We start from the raw sequence: 18,112 nt of genomic DNA on the forward strand, positions 1-18,112 counted from the left end.
CGCCTGCTCGGTTTTCTGATCGTCGCCGCCGCTGCGGAAGGAGCGGGGACGGGGACGCGGGGGGAGGTTCCCGCGGGACTACAACTCCCGGAGGCCTTTGCGGCACGGCCGGCTGGCAGCCGCCCCCGCCCGCCGCGGGGCATTGTGGGACGGGAGCTCCAAAATGGAGAACGCCAGGGATGCGCCAGGTAGGGCCGAGTCCTTGCCCCAGCGCCACGGCTCCTTCCTTCCCTCATTCCTTACCTCATTCCCTCCTTTCCCAACCTTCTCCTGGCCCTGCAGCCGATGCAGCGTGGGGGGAACCGCGTACCGGGCTCGGCGGCCTCTGCGCTGCTGAGGGGTGGGAGCTGAGGAGGGGGGAGCCCCTGGGACCTCATCCCCTTCACTCCCTCCGAGGCCTCGTCCCCTTCACCTTCCCTCAGGGCCTCTTCTCCTTCATCCCCCCCCGGGGCCTCGTCCCCTTCCCCTCCTTCTCCCCCCAGGGTCTCGTCCTCTCGGTCCCCCCGCTCCCCTGAGGGCCTCTGGGAGGTGCTGAAGCTCTCCCCGTTAATTTTTCTCCCTCTTTTAACCCTCGCAGGGAAGGCGAGCCGCTGGTTTGGGGTCTCGCAGTCTAAATCGGCCAAGACGAGTGTGAATATCCTGCAGCAGGAGGAGCTGATAGCCCAGAAAAAACGGGAGATCGAGGCCCGGCTGGAGCAGCAAGCCAAGCAGAATTCCTTGAGCATCCAGCAGCTGCCTCTGTTGGGAGAGTAGGTGTGGGGTTAGATGGGAAGTTTGCCTGCAGGAGTGGGCAGGCTGAGCCTGGGTAAAGCTGTTGTGCTGGGGGGGAGCTGAAAGTGATAATTTAGTAAAGGTTGGAAGAGGTTATTTGCACTTAAATTGAGCTGTCTGGGTTTTCCAGATACTTGTGAGATAGCAGCAATGCTCTCTGTTTCCCAGAGAGCACCTCCTTTCTGCTTTCTGTTTGTTCCCTTTCTTATGAAAAGCTCCTCAGAGTCAGCAGAGTTTTCCAGCTAAATTCTTGCCTGGCTTTCTGGGAAGCAAAGCAGTGTCCCAGAGGCAGCAGAAATCCTCTTCTCACAGAGTGCAGGGGGGGGTAAATGCTGGAAAGAGCACCCTGGATGGGTCCCATCCTTCCCAAAAGTGTTGGATGACAGAGGACAGGAACCACTGGGATTTCTTTTTTATTCTGTTGAAAATAAACCTGCAGCAGGGGAGGCTGGGGAGGAGGGGGATTCCCATCACCAACTTTTCTTTTTTTTTCTGTTCAGAGATGATGGAGGTGACAATGAAGCCTGTGTTTCCAACAAGTTTGTTAATGATGGCAGTTTCCTCCAGCAGTTTCTCAAGCTGCAGAAGGAAAAATCAAGTGCTGGTAGGTCAACCTGTGGGCAAGAGGAGCTCTTGGGGGTACCAGCTGCCTCTCTGGGTTCACTTTACAAACCCTGCTATGAGTTGCTACTAGGAGGAGTAAGTTCTGAAGCAGTGGTGGTGGCTTTGAATGGGGATGGAGGCTTTCTCTGAGGTTTGCCCTCTTCCTTAACTCTGGCTTGATAAAAATCACCACTTTATGCAGCTTCTAGCAGCCTTTCATTTACCCTGAAAAGAAAAAAAAATGCTGCATCTCTCCATGGTGCAGCTTTTCCCCATCTTTTAAAACTTAATCTGAAAAGAAAAAGTCACCCCACTATGCAGCTTTCCCAATCCTTTTCACTTTGAATATAAAATCCAACTATGGAGCTTTCCCAATCTTTTAATTTTGAAAATAAAATCTCATTATGCAGCTTTCTAAAGTATTTTAACTTGGAAACTAAAAATCACCACATTGTGCAGCCTTTCCCAATCTTTTTACTCTGAAAAAAATCCCACTATGGAGTTTTCCCAATCTTTTAATTGTGAAAATGATTGTGCAGCTTTCCAAAATATTTTAACTCTGAAAATAAACAATCATATCATGGAGTTTTCCCAGTCTTTTAACTTTGAGACTAAAAGAATGACATCGTGGAGTTTTCCCAATCTTTTAAATTTTGAAAATAAAATCCCATTATGCAGCTTTCCCAATCTTTTAACTTTGAAACTAAAAAATTAATAATAAATAAATAAAAAAAAATCACGTTATGGAGTTTCCCCAGTCCTTTAATTTTGAGAACAAAATTCTATTATGCATCTTTCCCAATGTTTTAACTTTGAAACTAAAAAAATCCCATTATGGAGTTTTTCCAATCTTTTAACTTTGAAAACAAAATCCCATTATGCATCTTCCCCAACCTTTCAACTTTGAACCTAAAAAACCCCCACCCCACACAACTTTTCCCGTGTTTTCCAACCTAACTCTGAAAACAACTCCCTCTCAGCCTCCTTTAAAGGCGAGTTGTAATTCTGTAACCTTTTTTGTTTAATTTTTTTCCTCCCCACACACACTCCCCCCCTTTTAAGGCCGCACAGGCATTGTTGTGGTTTTTTTTTTTCTTTTTTCCCCAAGAACCTCCCCCAGGTTCTGCCAGTAACTCCGCAAACACCTCCCCTGCTGGGAAGAAGCCTCTGCTGTTCGGGAAGCGCCCTGGGCAGGTCCTCAGCATGCTGCACCAAGCCAAGAACTACTCCCACTCCAAACAGAGCCCAGTCCTCACCCGGCTCAGTGTCTTCCAGTCCCCAGATGAAGAGGAAGAGGAAGATTATGAGCAGTGGTTGGAAATTAAAGGTAAATGGCAGCTTGTTTGCTCAGGGGGGGCTCCCCAGGGCAGAGCTGGGCTGGGTTCTTGGTACAAATCCTCTAAAAGTGCCACCACTTGATGCTGGGGGGCTTCTTCAGCAAAAAACAAACAAACAAAAAACCTGAATAATAGAAATTTGTTCTGAGGGTAATGGAGCTTGGGGGGTTTCTAAGCCTGTTTCTGCTTTTTGGAGTCGGAATGTGTTACGGGCAGCTCTCTAGGGGGTGGACAGGCAGAGTGCTTGTATTAAAAGTGGGAGTTTTGGGGTTCAGAACGTGTGCTTGCATTAAAAATGGGATTTTTTGGGGGGTTTAGGACATGTGCAGGCAGAATGCTTGCATTAAAAATGGGAGTTTTTGGGGGGTTTAGAACAGCACGAACAGTGTTTGCATTAAAAGTGGGTTGTTTTTTTTTCTTGGTTTAGAATACGTGCAGGCAGGATTCTTGCATTAAAAATGGGATTTTGGGGTTTAGAACATGTACAAACAGAATGCTTGCATTAAAAATGGGATTTTTTTGGTTTAGAACATGTACAGGCAGAATGTTTGCATTAAAAATGTGATTTTTTTGGTTTAGAACATATACAGGCAGAATGTTTGCATTAAAAATGGGATTTTTTTGGGTTTAGAACATCTACAGGCAGGATGCTTGCATTAGAAATGGGATTTCTTTTGGGTTTTTAAAGGCTAGAAGATGAGAAGCCTCCAGTTGAGGTGTTGATGCGTAAGGGAGGAAATTGTGTTACTAAATTCAGGGAAATTCCAAGCTCTTGCCTCTTTTCCAAGTTTTACAAGGAAATCTCCTTTCTGTGCCTTGACTGCAGGCCAGAAAAGCAGCTCCTAATTATTATTATTCCAGCTCTTAATTAACCCAATTTGTCTGGATCAACAGGGCCAGGGAAGCAGCAGAGCTGTTCAATAATCTGAATTTTAGGGGTGTAAAATCAAGTGTAAAATGAGATTGGAGCTGCTAAATAAGCCCCACTGAGCTTTGTGTCATCACTTATTTCACTCTGTGTTTACAAAACCATCTCTAGGTATTTCTGGGGGGGTTTCTAGGAGTTTAATCTGAGTTTTTAATCTGGGTAAGTCTGAATTTAAGGCTGGAATGCACTTGAGGAAGGTGGGGAATGGCTTAGAGACCCCCCCAGAAAAAGTGGATCCATCATTTAAAGGCTTTGAATGGGTTTGAATTCAGTTGAAAATCAGTGTGGCTGCCCTTTTTTTGTTAAAATCCCCACCCAAAAATGTGGCTGCCTGTGTCCACTTCCCACTGACTGTGTCCTGGAAGTGCTGAGGGTTCCTCTCTTGGCACTGAGGCCAAAATTCCAAAATTCAGGAGTTTTTTTGGGGGGGGCAGAGCTTTTCTCTCTGCTGCGATCCCCTCCAAGGGAGGGCTGAGCCCTGGGCATGTGGCAGTGCTGTGCTCTGCCTTCACCCTCTCTCCCTGAGCCCAGAATGGTGTGAATCTGCCCCAAAAAAGTGGGGTTGGGAATCTGCAAATCATTGCTAAACCCAAACTCCTTTTCCTCCTTTTTGGGATTGAGCCTGGAGGAGAAATTCCCGGGAGCAAATTTTGTTGTGATTGGAATTCCCCCCCCCTCAGCTGCACTGAAAAAAAAGAAAACCACCCAAATTCTTCCCTTCCTCTTAGAGAGGGGGGTGTGTGAGGGAGTGGGGGGGTGTGTGGGGGGGAAGGGAGGTGGGTTTGTCATTCCAGCTCTGGAAAAATGGATTCCCCCCCCCCAATTTCACCCTTTCTCTTCCCATCCCCCTTCTCCTTTTTGTCGGCCGCCGTGGTTCTTTAGAAGTAATGTGCCTGTTGCCTGTTTGGTGTGTGAGTTGAACCCCAGTACTGACAGCCTGCTTAAAGTTTTACCCCCAGAGGATGCTGAGACCAGACAAGTGGTGGAAAAACTGGCTAGGTTCGTGGCTGAAGGGGGACCAGAGTTAGAGAAGGTGGCAATGGAAGACTACAAGGATAACCCAGCTTTTTCGTAAGTGTTGGGGGAATTCCTCCTTCCCAAAGCACAGCACTGGCCCTGGGGAAAAGGGGGAAAGCAGCAGCCATACTTTGGTTTAATTGGAGTCATGACTAGCTGGGGAAACTGAGGCAGGAAGTGGTGGGGCCAGAGGATTGCTCCTCCCTCAGAACTGTTGGGTGTTTCCTTCCAAGTGACACAAAATTTGGGTGCAAGGCCTGAAATGGAAGCTGGGTCTGTTTTCTACATGCTGAAGGCTTTTAAGTGCATTCCAAGGAGTTTCTGTTTGGTTTGAGCTGTTGATATCCCAAAGCATCAGTATTTGTTTGTAGCTGTTGCTGATAACATTTTTTTTTCCCTCCACCTTAGGTTTTTGCATGATAAGAACAGCAGAGAATTCCTTTACTACAGAAAGAAAGTGGCAGAGATAAGAAAGGAGAATCAAAGTTCTCAGGCATCCTCTTCTCAGAAAGGTAATTAAGGCTGGGATCTGGAGAAGACTCTATGAGTTGCAAAATAGTTTTAATTTAAGCTTTTTCACTCTCTGCAACTCGTTAGGTCTATTCTGGAAACAGCTGGAGGGGATATTTGGCTGTCAATCTCCTGCCTATAAATAGAATTTCAAACTGGGAGATGGTGATCAAACATCAAACTTTTGTGCCAAAAATATTTCCTGAGCCCACTGCATACTGCACAGAAAGGGCTCTTGCAAGAGGTTTTCCTCATATTTCTCCAAAATCCCTCAAGAGAACTCAAATAATTCTTCATCAGGTGTTCTGGAAAGTGTTCCAGCCCTGGGAATACATTTAGGGAAAGGTGTTTTGTAAGAACAGTTGGATTGCTTGACCATGATCCCCATTCCTGCTGCCATTTCCCCACCTGAAGCTTTGATTTGCTGCTGGGGTTGTAAATCCTTGCAAGTCAGGGAGTTTTCAGGTGGGAAACAGCAGAAATGGGTGATCTGCCCCCAGCCAGGTGGTGTGGAGAGTGGAATCTGCTTAATACTGGGTTAATTAAATTATTCAGTGGGTGAGGTGTGGTTTGTAGGCCAGGTGTTTTCTTGCCTCTGTTTTAGGCCTGTGTGTGGCTCAACTCCCTTTGCTGTGGGAGTTAATGCAATTAATGCAATTTGGCTGGCCTGGGGATGAGGTAATACCTGAAACAACCCAGGGCTCAGCAGCCTGGAGGCTTTGAGAGCTTTTTACCAATATCACCTGACTTCCATGTGACATTTTGGGGGTTAAACAGTGTTATCCATGCTTTACAGGTGTAGATTATGGATGGAAGGGGAAGGTTGTGACTTGTCCATGGCTTTTATGTCTTCTGCCTCCTGGAGTGATGGCACTGGGACTGCAGCAAATGGCACCCAAGGCTGTGGTGGCTAAATCAGGGATTTGGCTCCTTAGAAACAGCCAAAATGCTTGAAAATATTCATGGGCAGAGCCTTCCCCCTGGTTTTGGATGAAGGCTGCAGTAACCACCTCTTCCAGGGACTGTCCCAGGGAGAATTTCCCTGGAATTTCCTACAGCCCTCCCCTCAGGTGGCCAGCAGATACAAAGGGCTCTTGCCATTTTTTTTTTTTTTTTTTAAGGCCTTCCCCTTGCTCCTGAGGGGGATGTCAGTGGCCAGGCTGTAACTGGAGGTGGTTACCAGTGCTGAGGTGGAACCATCTGGGAAAGCATCTCAGGAAGGGGAGGAACAGTGGGGGAGAAGCAGGTGTTCTACTTTTGAAGAGAAAAAGGTGATTTTTCTGTCCACCTGCTCCCATCTTTCCTGACACAGAGGAGTGGGCACTTCCAGAGTTATCATCCAAGCTATGGTGCAGTGTGTTTTGGGGTTGGTTTTGTGATGTAAACTGCTTCTGTTTAACACTTCTAAAAATTAAACTCCACCTTTTGCCCTTATTCTGCTCTTGGGGTCCTTAGAACAGATAGGTTTTGACTGTTGCTTGGGTGAGTTGGGCCCAGTACTGACAGCCTGCTTAAAGTTTCACCCCCAGAGGATGAAGAGACCAAGAACTCTGCTGAGAAACTGGCCAGGTTCATAGCAGAAGGGGGTCCTGAGGTGGAAGCTATTGCCTTGCAGAACAACAGAGAGAACCATGCTTTCAGGTGAGGGCAGAAACTTCTGCTCTGGGGAGGAGGGAGGGGGTGGGATGGGCTCTGCTCTTCCCATCCACCAAAAATGTTTTGGTTTCTTACCCTGATGCATAGGGGAGCCCCTGCAGCTTGGCCAAACGTGTCCTAGAAGGCAGGGGAATCCTTAGGGAGGGCCTCGGCTTTCCAGCCGTGTAACCTGATCCTTTTCAGTCCCCCGGGTGGTTTTTTGGCACCCAAATGAGCTGGGGTTTGCTGGGGAATGGGAAAGGCTCCTCCCCTCCTCCAAACCTCTGCACTGTGTGCACACACACACGGGATGGTGCTGGAGAGCAAGGAAAAAAAAAACCTTGCCGGCTCTCCAACCCCTGCCGGTGGCTGTGACAACAAAACTTTCGCTTTTATTCTTTTATTTTATTTTTTCCTTATAGGTTTTTATATGAGCCAAACAGCAGAGGCTACAAGTACTACAGGCAGAAGCTGGAGGAGTTCCGGAAGGCCAAATCCAGCCCTGCCCCTACTCCTTCCCCTCTAGAGCCCACTCTGAAAAGGAAGAACAGCCCTGAAGCATCACCATCACCTTTGCCCTTACCAGCTTTGCCCTTGCCCTCACCTTTACCTTTGCCTGTCCCCTCCCCTCTGCCCTTGCCCCTGCCTGTCCCCTCCCTGCTGCCCCTTCCCTCCCTCTTGCCTATGCCCCTTCCCTCCCCACTCCCTTTGCCCCTTCCTGTGCCCTCCCCACTGCCTCTGCCCTCCCCTTCCCCATCCTCCTCCACCACCCCCCCTGAGCAGGCAGCTCCAGCCCTTGCCACCACCACCACTGCAGCCCCAGGCACCACTAAAAAGAAGAGGAAGAGCAGATGGGGGCCGGAGGAGGAGAAAGTTGAACTACCCCTCCCACAGCTCATCCAGCACCTGGATTCCCCCTCCCCTCTTTCAGGTGAGTGGGGATGGAGATTGGGTTGGATCACTGGGGTTGGGGTTTTTTTGTTTTTTTGTGCTTTTGGGTTTTTTTGTTTGTTTGTTTGTTTTGTTTGTTTGTTTTATCCTGGGGAGTCCCTTCTGCCTTTTTTTGCAAATGGAAAACCCAGCAAGTCTTGTCTCTTGCTGTCATCTCCTTGTTTGCCAGCCCCCTCCCTCTCAGCTGGCTCTAGCAGCTCACTCTCCCCTGTGTGGAAACCCAGATAAACCACTTTATCTTGCTGACACCAGGGATTGGATCTTATCATTCTCCAGCTCTCTCTAAAACCCTGCTGTGCTCTAGCTCATTACAGCTTTAGCCTCTCTGCTATTTAGGGCTATTTCACTTCAGGAAGAGAGTCTCTCAGCAAACAAATACCAAAGGCTGAACTGGGCTTCTTCCCCATGGCAGGAAAAAAAATCCCTGGGCAGCACTTCCAGCTCCTTCCAACTGATCAGAGGGCTCAGTGGGAAGAGCTGTTTTCCACAAGTAGAACCTCCAGGTCCAGTTTGTTCCCATTTCAGTTTATTTGACTCCAGGGGGGGTTCACAGCCCTCAGCCAAGGCTCCTGCACCTCTTCCTTCACCTGAGAGTGCAGCTCCTTCTGAGTTTTGGAAAGAATTCCTCCAGTTGAGGCAATCCTAGGGAGCTCCCGGAGGCTGAGCTTGGGTGGCCCCTCTGTGCCTGTGCAGAGAGGTAGAGATGCATCCAAAAATGGAGGCACTTGGGGACAAGAGGTGAACACAGGCATTTAGGGTGGCATCTTGGAATCCTGGGCACAATTGGCATGGAATGGGGAGAGGGTGGAAAAAGGAGAAAAGACCCAAGATGAGGCACCCAGCTTGACAAACGGGTTTAGTGGCACAAGGCTAGAGGCATGGGAAGGGCACTGAGTGCTTGTCTCAATAAGGACCTTTTTTCAGAAAAACAGTCCCAGGAGTGAGGTGGGACAAGGAGGAGAGAGTCAGCTGTCACTTTCTGAGCTGCAGAGTGAACCCCCAGCTCATTCCCAGCACAGAACTGGGAATTCAGCCTGTTCAGCTTGCTACTCCAGCAAGGCTGCCGCTGGGCTTCAGAGGAAGGAATTTCCCGAGCCATTAACAGCTCAGGTGGGGTTGGCTGCATGTGCTTTGGTGTCTGTAGGTCCTGCAGGGTTCAGGAAGGACAGACAGACCTTTTCCAGCACTGCAGTACAAGATCCCAACCTGGGTGGCTTTATTTGCCCTTGAGTTGCTGCTCCTAGGAAGGCAGAACTCGGATGCAAAAGTTTTTCCTGATTCCTCCCTCTGGAGTAGTTCTGTGTCCTTGCAGACTGTGATGAACTTCCATGGTGGAGCTGGGCAGGTGCTTTCAAAACAAACATCAGATTCCATCTTCCTGCTGTCCTGGGAGGCTGCGTGGGTATCCATGTGCTCATTCCAGCATTTTCCCTGCTGAAATCTCCCCTGGCTCTTTTAGCTGCCCCTTGGTTAGGTGGGGTCATTGTGTTCATGCTGACTTTCTGCAGAGTTTTGTGGCAAGGGGAAGAAGAGGACAGCAAACAATTTGCCAGGCATAAGAAATCCACTGTGAATGCTCTGCAGGGGGAAGGATTTTATTAAAATTTATTTTTGTAGCTTCAGGTGGGCTCAACCCTTTTCAGCCTGAGAGGGGAAGGGAATTGTGAGTTACAGCCCTGGTCCTGGGGAAGGTTTGAGCTGCCCAGTGTGCTTTGGGACCTAACTAGCAATGTCTCAGTCCTTTCTCCTCAGCAATCATTTTGGAATTAGTGGAGAAGTTTTCTAGTTCTTTTTCCTCTTGACTCTTGTCATAAATCAGCAGTGGGGAGGAGGAAGTGCTGCCCTTTTGGGCAGAAACAAGGCTCCTCTGAACTGTATTGATATGGAAACACTTAATGGCAGGGAGTAAAACCTGAACAGAACAGCAAGGCTGTGATTAATGAACTCTGGGGACTAATGGGAAAATTACAGGCTGTCATTAGAATTTTCTGAAACCTGGGATGGGATTGGTTTGGGCCTGATTAGTTTTAATTGAGTGAGATCTTCAGAGGAGGAAGCTGAGAAGCCAGGCACCTCTGTCTGCACTGAGGTTTCTTTTGCTGTCCTTAAAGGACATTTCCTTCTCTTGTAACAAGCTCCTCTCTGGGCATGTGGGAAAGGGATAAACCATCAGGTAGGCTTCTGCCAATGCTGCAGATAGACTGCACCATTAACCCTCTAGGCAAAGCTGATGTCATCCAAGGATTAAAAAAAAAATAAAAATCTCTTTTTCTTTCCTTCTTCCCGCTGAAGAGGAGACTAAGAAGCAACTTGTGCTCTGCTTGGTGTGAGGAGCTCAGGGATATTATCTCTCTGCAAATTCATTGATTATATGAATAGACTTCTCTATCTTCAGGTGTGGCCTTAGGGGGGAGCTTTGTTTTTCCTCTCAACTTTCCCTGATTTGGGACGCTTTGGGCCAAGACCACAAAATTGACCCTGCTGAGCTCCGGCCCTGCAGTGACTCCTTCTGCATAAAACCTCCAAGGTAGCAGAGCACTCAGACAAGCCAGGTGTAGTTTTAGCACACCAAGGAGCACTGCCAGATGCTTTCTGGGGAGCAGATGATGATGTTGTAGCTTCACCTTTCTGCTTTGAGGTGGTTATAGGTGCTGGCAAACCACCAGCTCCTGGGGCCCCTGGAGCTCTGCCTGGCTCTTTGCCCGAGCCTTGAACGGAGCCAAAGAGCTGCTGACCTCTGTGAAGGGCAGAGCCTTCCTCAGGGCATTCAGAGAAAGCTTTCCCATGCCCTGGGACAGGAGGTGAATCTTTGATCAGGGTTTGGTGCTGAAGTGCCCCAGTCTCATGTAACATTTTGGGGCCAGAGCTGGAGGTGGAACAGATGCCAGGTGCTTCTTAAAACCATTTCTGAATCTGGGTTCTGCCCCAGAGAGAGAAATGGGGCTGTTTATCAACAACAGATAGATTTATTTTCCTATTTGCTCTCATTTCTCAGGAGCTGAAGGTGCTTATCCTAGCACCAAGCCTGCCATAACACAGTTCCTTGCCTCCCTCCTCTTTGGAAAACCTCTTGCAGTGCTTTACATAACTCTTCCTGCAGAGTTGACTCCCAGAATGTGCAGAGGGAGGGTGGGTGCACCCTTTGATGTTCTCCTGGGGAGGCTGGAGCTAAGGAAGCCACTTTCCAATCCTGGAGTGGCTCAGCCAAAAGCTGGAAGGGAGATAAGAGTGCTCAGATCAATTGCCCTGAGTTCATATAAGAGGAAGGAAGAAAATGACCCCTGGGGCCTAATTAGCATGCTGTGTAGGCATTTGGTGTCATGAACAATGATCCTATTATTATCTGGCTTCATAATTAATAGAGAATTAATAATTAATGAAGCATCATTTAGCTGTAGTCTGGACTTATATTTATGGAGGGGTTTTTTTTTTTTTTCAATGAGGAAGAAATCCTTTTCCTGGTCTTGACAAATGCTGCGTGGCTGCTTTTCATCCCTTAAATATTTAACTGGTGGGGTTGTAGCTCTGAGGTGCTTTAGAGGAGCTGCCAGCCCTACTAGATACATGTGAACCAAGTTCACAAGGTAATTCCTATTGTAAAATCTCAGGGTTTTTGTAAATCTCAGCCCCACGAGTGTTACTGCACCAGTTTCAAATAGAAGTTGAAGTTACCCTTTGAACTTGGAGTGCTGTAGGATCATTTCAGAGTAGTAAGTGCCCTGCCCAGATGATGTTAATATCTAATTTCAGGGCTTATCTGATACAACAGCATCAAAACATCCCCAAGGAGGAGCTTCCAAGAGGAGATGCTGCAGGAAGAGCAGGCTACATCAGTGGGATCATGGAGGAGAGAGTTCAAATGCCTCTGAAAGCAGGGACCACGTCCCTCGCAGTGCTGCTCTTGAGCCTGCATATTAGAAACTAAAATCTCCTTGGGGAACAGCAACTTCCCAAAGCAGCATAATGCTCCTGTCTTTATTCTGATGTGGTCAATTGCTTATTTGGAATGAAGTTGCTGTTGACACAGTGAGCAGCAGACACTTCCATGCCCAGATTGGCCAAGATGCTGCCAGGCTCCTTGCTGCCCCTGACTCAGTTCTGAATAATTAAAATACTGCTTTTTGCAGTGCTTGGGGTTCACGAGGAGCCCTTGTGGGGTGAATTAGTCTTAAAAAGGACCAGACTGTTTAAAAAGGAGCAGATTGCTGAGCAGTGTGACCTCTGAGGCTGCAAAACTGAGTCTGGGAGTTTGAGAACGTGACACAAGCAGAGCCTGGGACCAGAGGCAGGGAGTGCTGGTGAAGAAGCTATGACCTGGTGACTTTTCTGCTCCTGTGGTTCCTAAATCCTGCTCCTGTGGTTCCCAAATCCTACCAGGTGGTTGTTCCTCAGTTAAATGTCCCAATGAACCATGAAATGAGTGTAAAACTTCAGGTGGGGATCTCAAGCTGTGGTTTTGTTGCTCTCAAGGGTTGTCACAGATTTTTGAAAGTCTTTTCACCTGTGCTTATTCCAGTTCAGGACCTGAAAGGTCTTGGCTATGAAAAAGGGAAGCCAGTTGGTTTGGTGGGTGTGACAGAGCTCTCAGAAGCCCAAAAGAAACAGCTGAAGGAGCAGCAGGAGGTAATGCCCCCAAATTTATTTCCAAGTTGATTTGTCTGTGGGCTTTTTGTGTTGCAGCATGGCTGGGGTAGGTGGGAAGATGGAGATAGCAAAGAAACTTGCCCAGTGAAAAACTGGGCAGTGAGAAACTTCCCACAGGCAGATCTCTGGGATTGGTGCTGAATGCCCAGGAATCCTGGGATGCAGCAATGTCAGAGGACTTTGGGGAATCTGTCTTGAGCTGGCCCCAAACTAAACCCCAAAATCTATAAGGTCTGTGGGGTCCCATCTGCAGCTGGTTCTGGATTGCTTCAGCAGTGGGGAGAAGCTTTGGGGGAGCCAAGAGCAGGACTGGCTTTTTGCAGAGGGTGAGGGGGTGATGTTTACACTCAGGGAGGGATGATCAGAAGGCAGCAGCCCTCTGTGTTAACATCCAGGGACTTTTTCTCAGAGGAGCCAGCACGTAATGCTCCTGTTTGATCTGGGAAGGCAGCAGATGAGCTCAAGCACCAGCTCTGCCTTTTGGGATTTTTGGTTTTCATCCTCTGGGTTCTCCAGGGCAAGTGGGGAGGGGGTGGGCTCTGCCCCAGGGCTCTCCAGGCTGATTGCTGCCTGGGAACTGCTTTGTCTTTTGAGCAAGCTCTTGCATCTCTCCCTTTAGATGCAGCAGATGTATGACATGATCATGAAGCACAAGAGAGCCATGCAGGAGATGCAGATGATGTGGGAAAAAGCAATTCAGCAGCACCAGCATGGCTATGACAGTGATGAGGAGGTGGACAGTGAGCTGGGGACGTGGGAGCATCAACTGAGACGCATGGAGATGGACAAGACCCGAGGTGTGTGGGGAGCTCTGCCAACCTCTGCCTCTCTGCTGCCTCAGAAGGGAGATATCTGAGCTTGCCTGGCTTGGCATGGGAGTTGCAGGGTCATTTTTGGCTTCCCTGCCTGGTAGATAATGACCTCTTGTTGCTGGGAGGCTTTTATGCTTCGTCAAGCCTCTGAAATTCCCAGTCACTGGATGATGGGGTTTATTCTGGTTTCTTTTTTTTTCTTTGTCTTGGGCAGAGTGGGCTGAGCAGCTGACCCAGATGGGCAGAGGGAAACATTTCATTGGAGACTTTCTTCCACCTGATGAGCTGGAGAAGTTCATGGAGACATTCAAGGCATTGAAGGTGAAATGGCAGAGACTTGACAGGGTGTCCCCTATAGCAGGGAGGGAGGCACCTGGGTGCTGGCAAAGCTTCCTGGAAATATTTCTGCCCCTGCACTGGGAGCTCTGTTACTTCTGGAGGAACCAAGGAGTTAGTTTTTTGACTCTTTGCAGAGAACTGGCTGTAGCAAATCAGAGATCTGATACTGGGACAGTATTTGGAGGTGAACTGAAATGACAGATGAGCCTCTGGGGCTGCCCAGCATTTGTCTGCTGCTCCTGTTTCAGATAAGTGGTTGCTGATGCCAAGCAAGGAAAATTTTAATTTCTATCCAGTTGATTGCAGCAAAATGAAGATATAAAACCCACAAAAAGCTTATGCAAAGCACTGCAATACCTGCCAGTTCTTCCTGAAGTGCAGAACTTCTTGATGCTGGCACATTCCTTGTGTTGTTGTGTAACCAGCATGGGGTCTGACATCCCTGGAGATCCTGGCTGAAATACAAACTCTGTCTGAAGCTTGATCCACTGAGCAACTTCAAACTAAAGAGCTAAATATTTCTCTGCTTAATCTCCCAGTAGCACTCCCTGCTTCCTGCAGATTATGTTACAGGGCTGTGCAGGGCTTTTATCATTTACCTGCTTTCTTTTTTGTGGTGTGGTGCAGGACTGGAATCCCAACAAATAGTGCTGGTTGGGATGGTGCTGGCAAACAGCTGATAACTGAGTAGCTGAAGCTGGTTTTCCCCTCCTCTGAGCAAGAAAGACAGGAGCAATAACCAAAACCTCCCTTTTGTGTCTCTGCAGGAAGGACGTGAGCCAGATTATTCTGAATACAAAGAGTTCAAACTGACTGTGGAAAACATAGGTTATCAAATGCTAATGAAGATGGGCTGGAAGGAAGGAGAGGGACTTGGCTCAGATGGACAAGGGATTAAAAACCCAGTCAGCAAGTAAGCAGAGTTCTTCTACTATTGATTTAGCCCTTTCCTCTTGGGCTGAGAATTGCTGCTGCTGGCAGCAGGTGCAAGGAACATGGCTGTAATTCATCACTGCAACAGAATCTGGAGAAAAATAATCTCAGATTTCTTTGGGGCTCCCTTCCCCCATGGCCTGGGTTGGTTCCTCTGTTGCAGGACCCAAGACAGGAGTTTCTTTAACTTCTAATCTCAGTTTGCATGGTGCCTTCTGCTGTCAGGAGCCTTCCCCCAAAGCTTCCCCATGGATAAAAGGAAGAAAACCATTGGCTGTGCCTCCCTTCTCCCCAGGCACCTGAGGATTAAGCTTTACATTTATTTTGGTGTTAAAGAACACACCTTTTGCATCTGAAACACCTGCTGCCTGCCACTAGGCCTTGGTCTGCTGTGGCTGAGAAGCAACCACCAGTGTTTGCCACTGCTAGACCTGTGTTTGAGGGATGTTTGGGTCCAGATCAGAGCTTTGTGTGTGATCTTGCACCTCTCCTGGTGTCATAGGAGTTTTTCTGAGCTGATCACACTTTTACCTCTCCAGAAATAGATGAGCATCTCCTTTTAGGTGGCTCATCTGTTGGGAACATCTGCTGAACTTCAAATCTTGGGGATAGGAAATAATCTGAATTGTTTTCTAGCTTTTGAGAAAGAAGAGTTTGTTGATTGCACAGTGGAAAGTATCACTACAAAGAGCTTCTGCTCTTCTTTTTGCAAGATGATGTCTCTGGGAATGGTGTTTCTTGGTTCAGAGAAGTCCTGTGATAAAAGGTGGAAGTAATCAAAGCTCTGGAAGGCAGTGCCTTCCCATCCCAGGGTTCAACCAGGGCTCTGATTTACTTGGGCTCTACCACCTCCATGTCCTTAGGATGGTTTAGAAGGTGCTGCTGCAGGTGGAAAGGGGTTGCTGGTGTTTTGGAGGCTGTTGTGGGGTGAGGGGATGGGAGGCAGATGTTCAACAGCTCTGTGCCTCCTGTCACCTAGGAACAAATCCAGGGCTTTGCTTGCCAAAGGTTTTGTCTGCCCCTTGGAACCGGGATGGGATTTTTCCCTTCTTTAAAAGGTTAAGCAAATCCCTGTTGACATTCCTGCTTCCACCCAAGCCCAGTGACTGTCATTGCTTTGGAAAGGTGGGATGGAAACCTGGGAAAGGCAATGAGGTGCTGAGTGCCAGCTCTCTGCCTCCCTGCAGCACGCTCTATGTGTCCGTGCTCCCCAGTGCTCCCTCTCTGAGCTCGGAGAAGAGCCAGAGGTGTTTTTCTGGGGAGGAAGGGAGGTGACCTGACCCACTGCTTACCTCGGAGCCTTCCTTCCCTTTTTCCAGAGGAACCACTGCTGTGGATGGAGCTGGGTTTGGCATTGATCGTCCTGCTGAGCTGACCAAGGAGGATGATGAGTACGAGGCCTTCCGGAAGCGCATGATGCTGGCTTATCGCTTCCGACCAAACCCTCTGGTGAGCTCACCCCAAAACCAGGCCAAAAAAAAAGGCAAAACCAGGGTAAAAAAAACCCCAGGGCAAATCCAGGAGGCTTCCCCTAGCATCTCATGGGGTGGGAGTGTTCCCAGTGCCTCACCAACCAGCCAACACTCTGAAAGTTGCTCGTGAAATCAAGTGATCACTACCAAAACACCCCTGGATGTGTCATTTTCCTTGCTGGGCCTTTTTTTTTTTTTTTTTTTAAATACTGATTTAATTTTCTCTCCTACATACAAAGTAGAAGCCCTGCACACAAAAGGAAGTGAGTGGGTTGTCTGAGAATCCATGGTTTGTTTGGAAGAGCTGTTTTCTTGGTTGCAAAAGCCAGGGAAGTTTGTGTTTGCCTCTTGCAGTCAGTGTGCCAACACACCTGGGAAGCTGCATTTGGAGGTTTTGTTGGACAGACCTCAGGTTTCTTGGTCAGAAGCGTCCCATTTCAGTGGCTTTTTTCAGATAATTAAGCTCAAATGCTTAATGCTCTGTGAAGACATCAATTCTGATTCATTTTTTCTTGTTTATTTTCCCCCCCTTCAGAACAATCCACGACGACCTTACTACTGAGAAGGCTCTGGGGACAAGGTCTTTCCAAACCAGTTGTGATGTTTCCTGTGAGATGTTATGAAAACTGCATTGCCATTCTCTTCTTTCCTAACATTGTGAAACCTCCTGAAGTCATGATACCATCTCTCACCCAGAAGGAACCAGCCTGCCAGCCCACACTCTTGCACCAGTGTCACGACAGCCCCGTCGTGAGGAGGCTGGGGTGGTGGGTGCAGTGCAGGTGAAATGGAGACCTTGACACCTGGAAGGGCACCAAAGATACCAATAGGAACAGTTCAGGGACTCCATTCCTGCTTAGCTCAGTGCCATGTGACAAGGAATGAATTTTTTTGCAGCTTGTGCTGCTCTGGGGTTGGTTGGTTTTTTGTTTGGTTTGGATTTGGAACATAGGGGATTGTCTCCCACCCAGCTTGTTGTTCAGTCAGGCTGTTGTTCCCTAAAGAACTGACTTCTGAGGCTGTCTTGAAGCTGGAAGTACAGCCTGACCTTCAACTGTCATTGCAAAACCAGTGCCTGGTTGGTTTCTCCCTGCCTTGTGGAAGGCAAGGATGTGGCTGCAAGGGTTGAGGGGCTGAGGGGCAAGTTCAGAGGCAACAACTTCTTGATTTCTTGAACACAAAGCTCAGCCAAGAGGAGATTTGCTGACACTCTGGATGGGGCTGGGAGGGTGAAGATCCAAGCCCTTCAAACACAGTTTGTCAAAGCCTGTTTGGCTTTTGTGGTCATAAGAAACCCCTCTGCAAGTATGAATTTTCTTCATTTGTTCTGTAAATAAAATAAAACTCATTTGTTCCTTAGTTTCAAGCACTGAATTTTGGGAAGGAGTGGCGAGTTTTTTCCTAGGCTGAGGGACTGCTCTAGAGCATCTTGGAGAAAACCCCAGATGGTTTTGGTTTAGGTTCCTCTTGGGTTCCTTTTGCATTTTTTTTTTTTTCCTCTCAGTCCAGCCACTCAGCAGATGATTCCCTTTTGTTCACTTCCCAAGGTGGAGTTAAGGATTGGCTTTCAGGGGAAGCATTCAGAACTGGGAATTCAGGAGGGGTTTTATGCTGAGGAAAATGACAATGTGGCTCGGGAGCAGGGAAGGTTGGGAATACCAGGTAAGAAATCTGGCAGGAGGGGCAGTTCCTGCTCAGATGATGAAGGTCCCTGTGATGACTGCTTTCCTGGGGCCTTGGGACACCCAATCTCTGGGGCTTTTCCCTCTTGGGATTCCAAGAATTTGGGGTTTGCTTCCTGGCTGGCATAAACCTGGAGCTAGTAATCCTCCCTGACCAGAACCAGGAGCTGGTTAATTCTCAGTGACCAGAACCAGAAGCACATGGGGCTGGAGCTGGGCTGCCCTCTTTATCCAAGGTGCAGTTTTTATTCCAACCCTTGGGAATGTGACATCTTTGGGCAGTGCCAGGGAGCTGGTTCCAGGCTGGGGGCAGGGATCAGGGATTCCTGTGTCCATTCCTGGTGTCCTGGCAAAAGTTGGTTTATTCCTTTATTTTAATTTCTGCTTTGCTGTGGGGTTTTTTTTATGGACCTGCAGCCACACATTCAGCTCTGGAGACTCCTGGAGAGCCACAGCATCCTTGGCTCTAAAGCAGGAA

General features: G+C 48.2%; 1 protein-coding gene across 1 annotated transcript; it reads left to right on the forward strand.

The window, feature by feature from the left end:
- Positions 1–127: 127 nt before the first annotated feature.
- Positions 128–17,326, forward strand: SUGP1 (SURP and G-patch domain containing 1). The gene is made up of 14 exons (XM_030466521.1): positions 128–188; positions 578–749; positions 1,272–1,375; positions 2,483–2,701; positions 4,587–4,710; positions 5,065–5,168; positions 6,684–6,807; positions 7,224–7,732; positions 12,269–12,375; positions 13,016–13,193; positions 13,423–13,529; positions 14,315–14,460; positions 15,800–15,929; positions 16,488–17,326. The coding sequence occupies exons 1-14, from the start codon at positions 164–166 to the stop codon at positions 16,512–16,514; spliced, it is 2,076 nt and encodes a 691-aa protein (XP_030322381.1). The 5' UTR covers positions 128–163; the 3' UTR covers positions 16,515–17,326.
- The last annotated feature ends 786 nt before the right edge of the window (positions 17,327–18,112 follow it).

Source organism: Calypte anna, chromosome 28 (genome assembly GCF_003957555.1).
Source record: "Calypte anna isolate BGI_N300 chromosome 28, bCalAnn1_v1.p, whole genome shotgun sequence".
Lineage (NCBI taxonomy): Eukaryota > Metazoa > Chordata > Aves > Apodiformes > Trochilidae > Calypte > Calypte anna.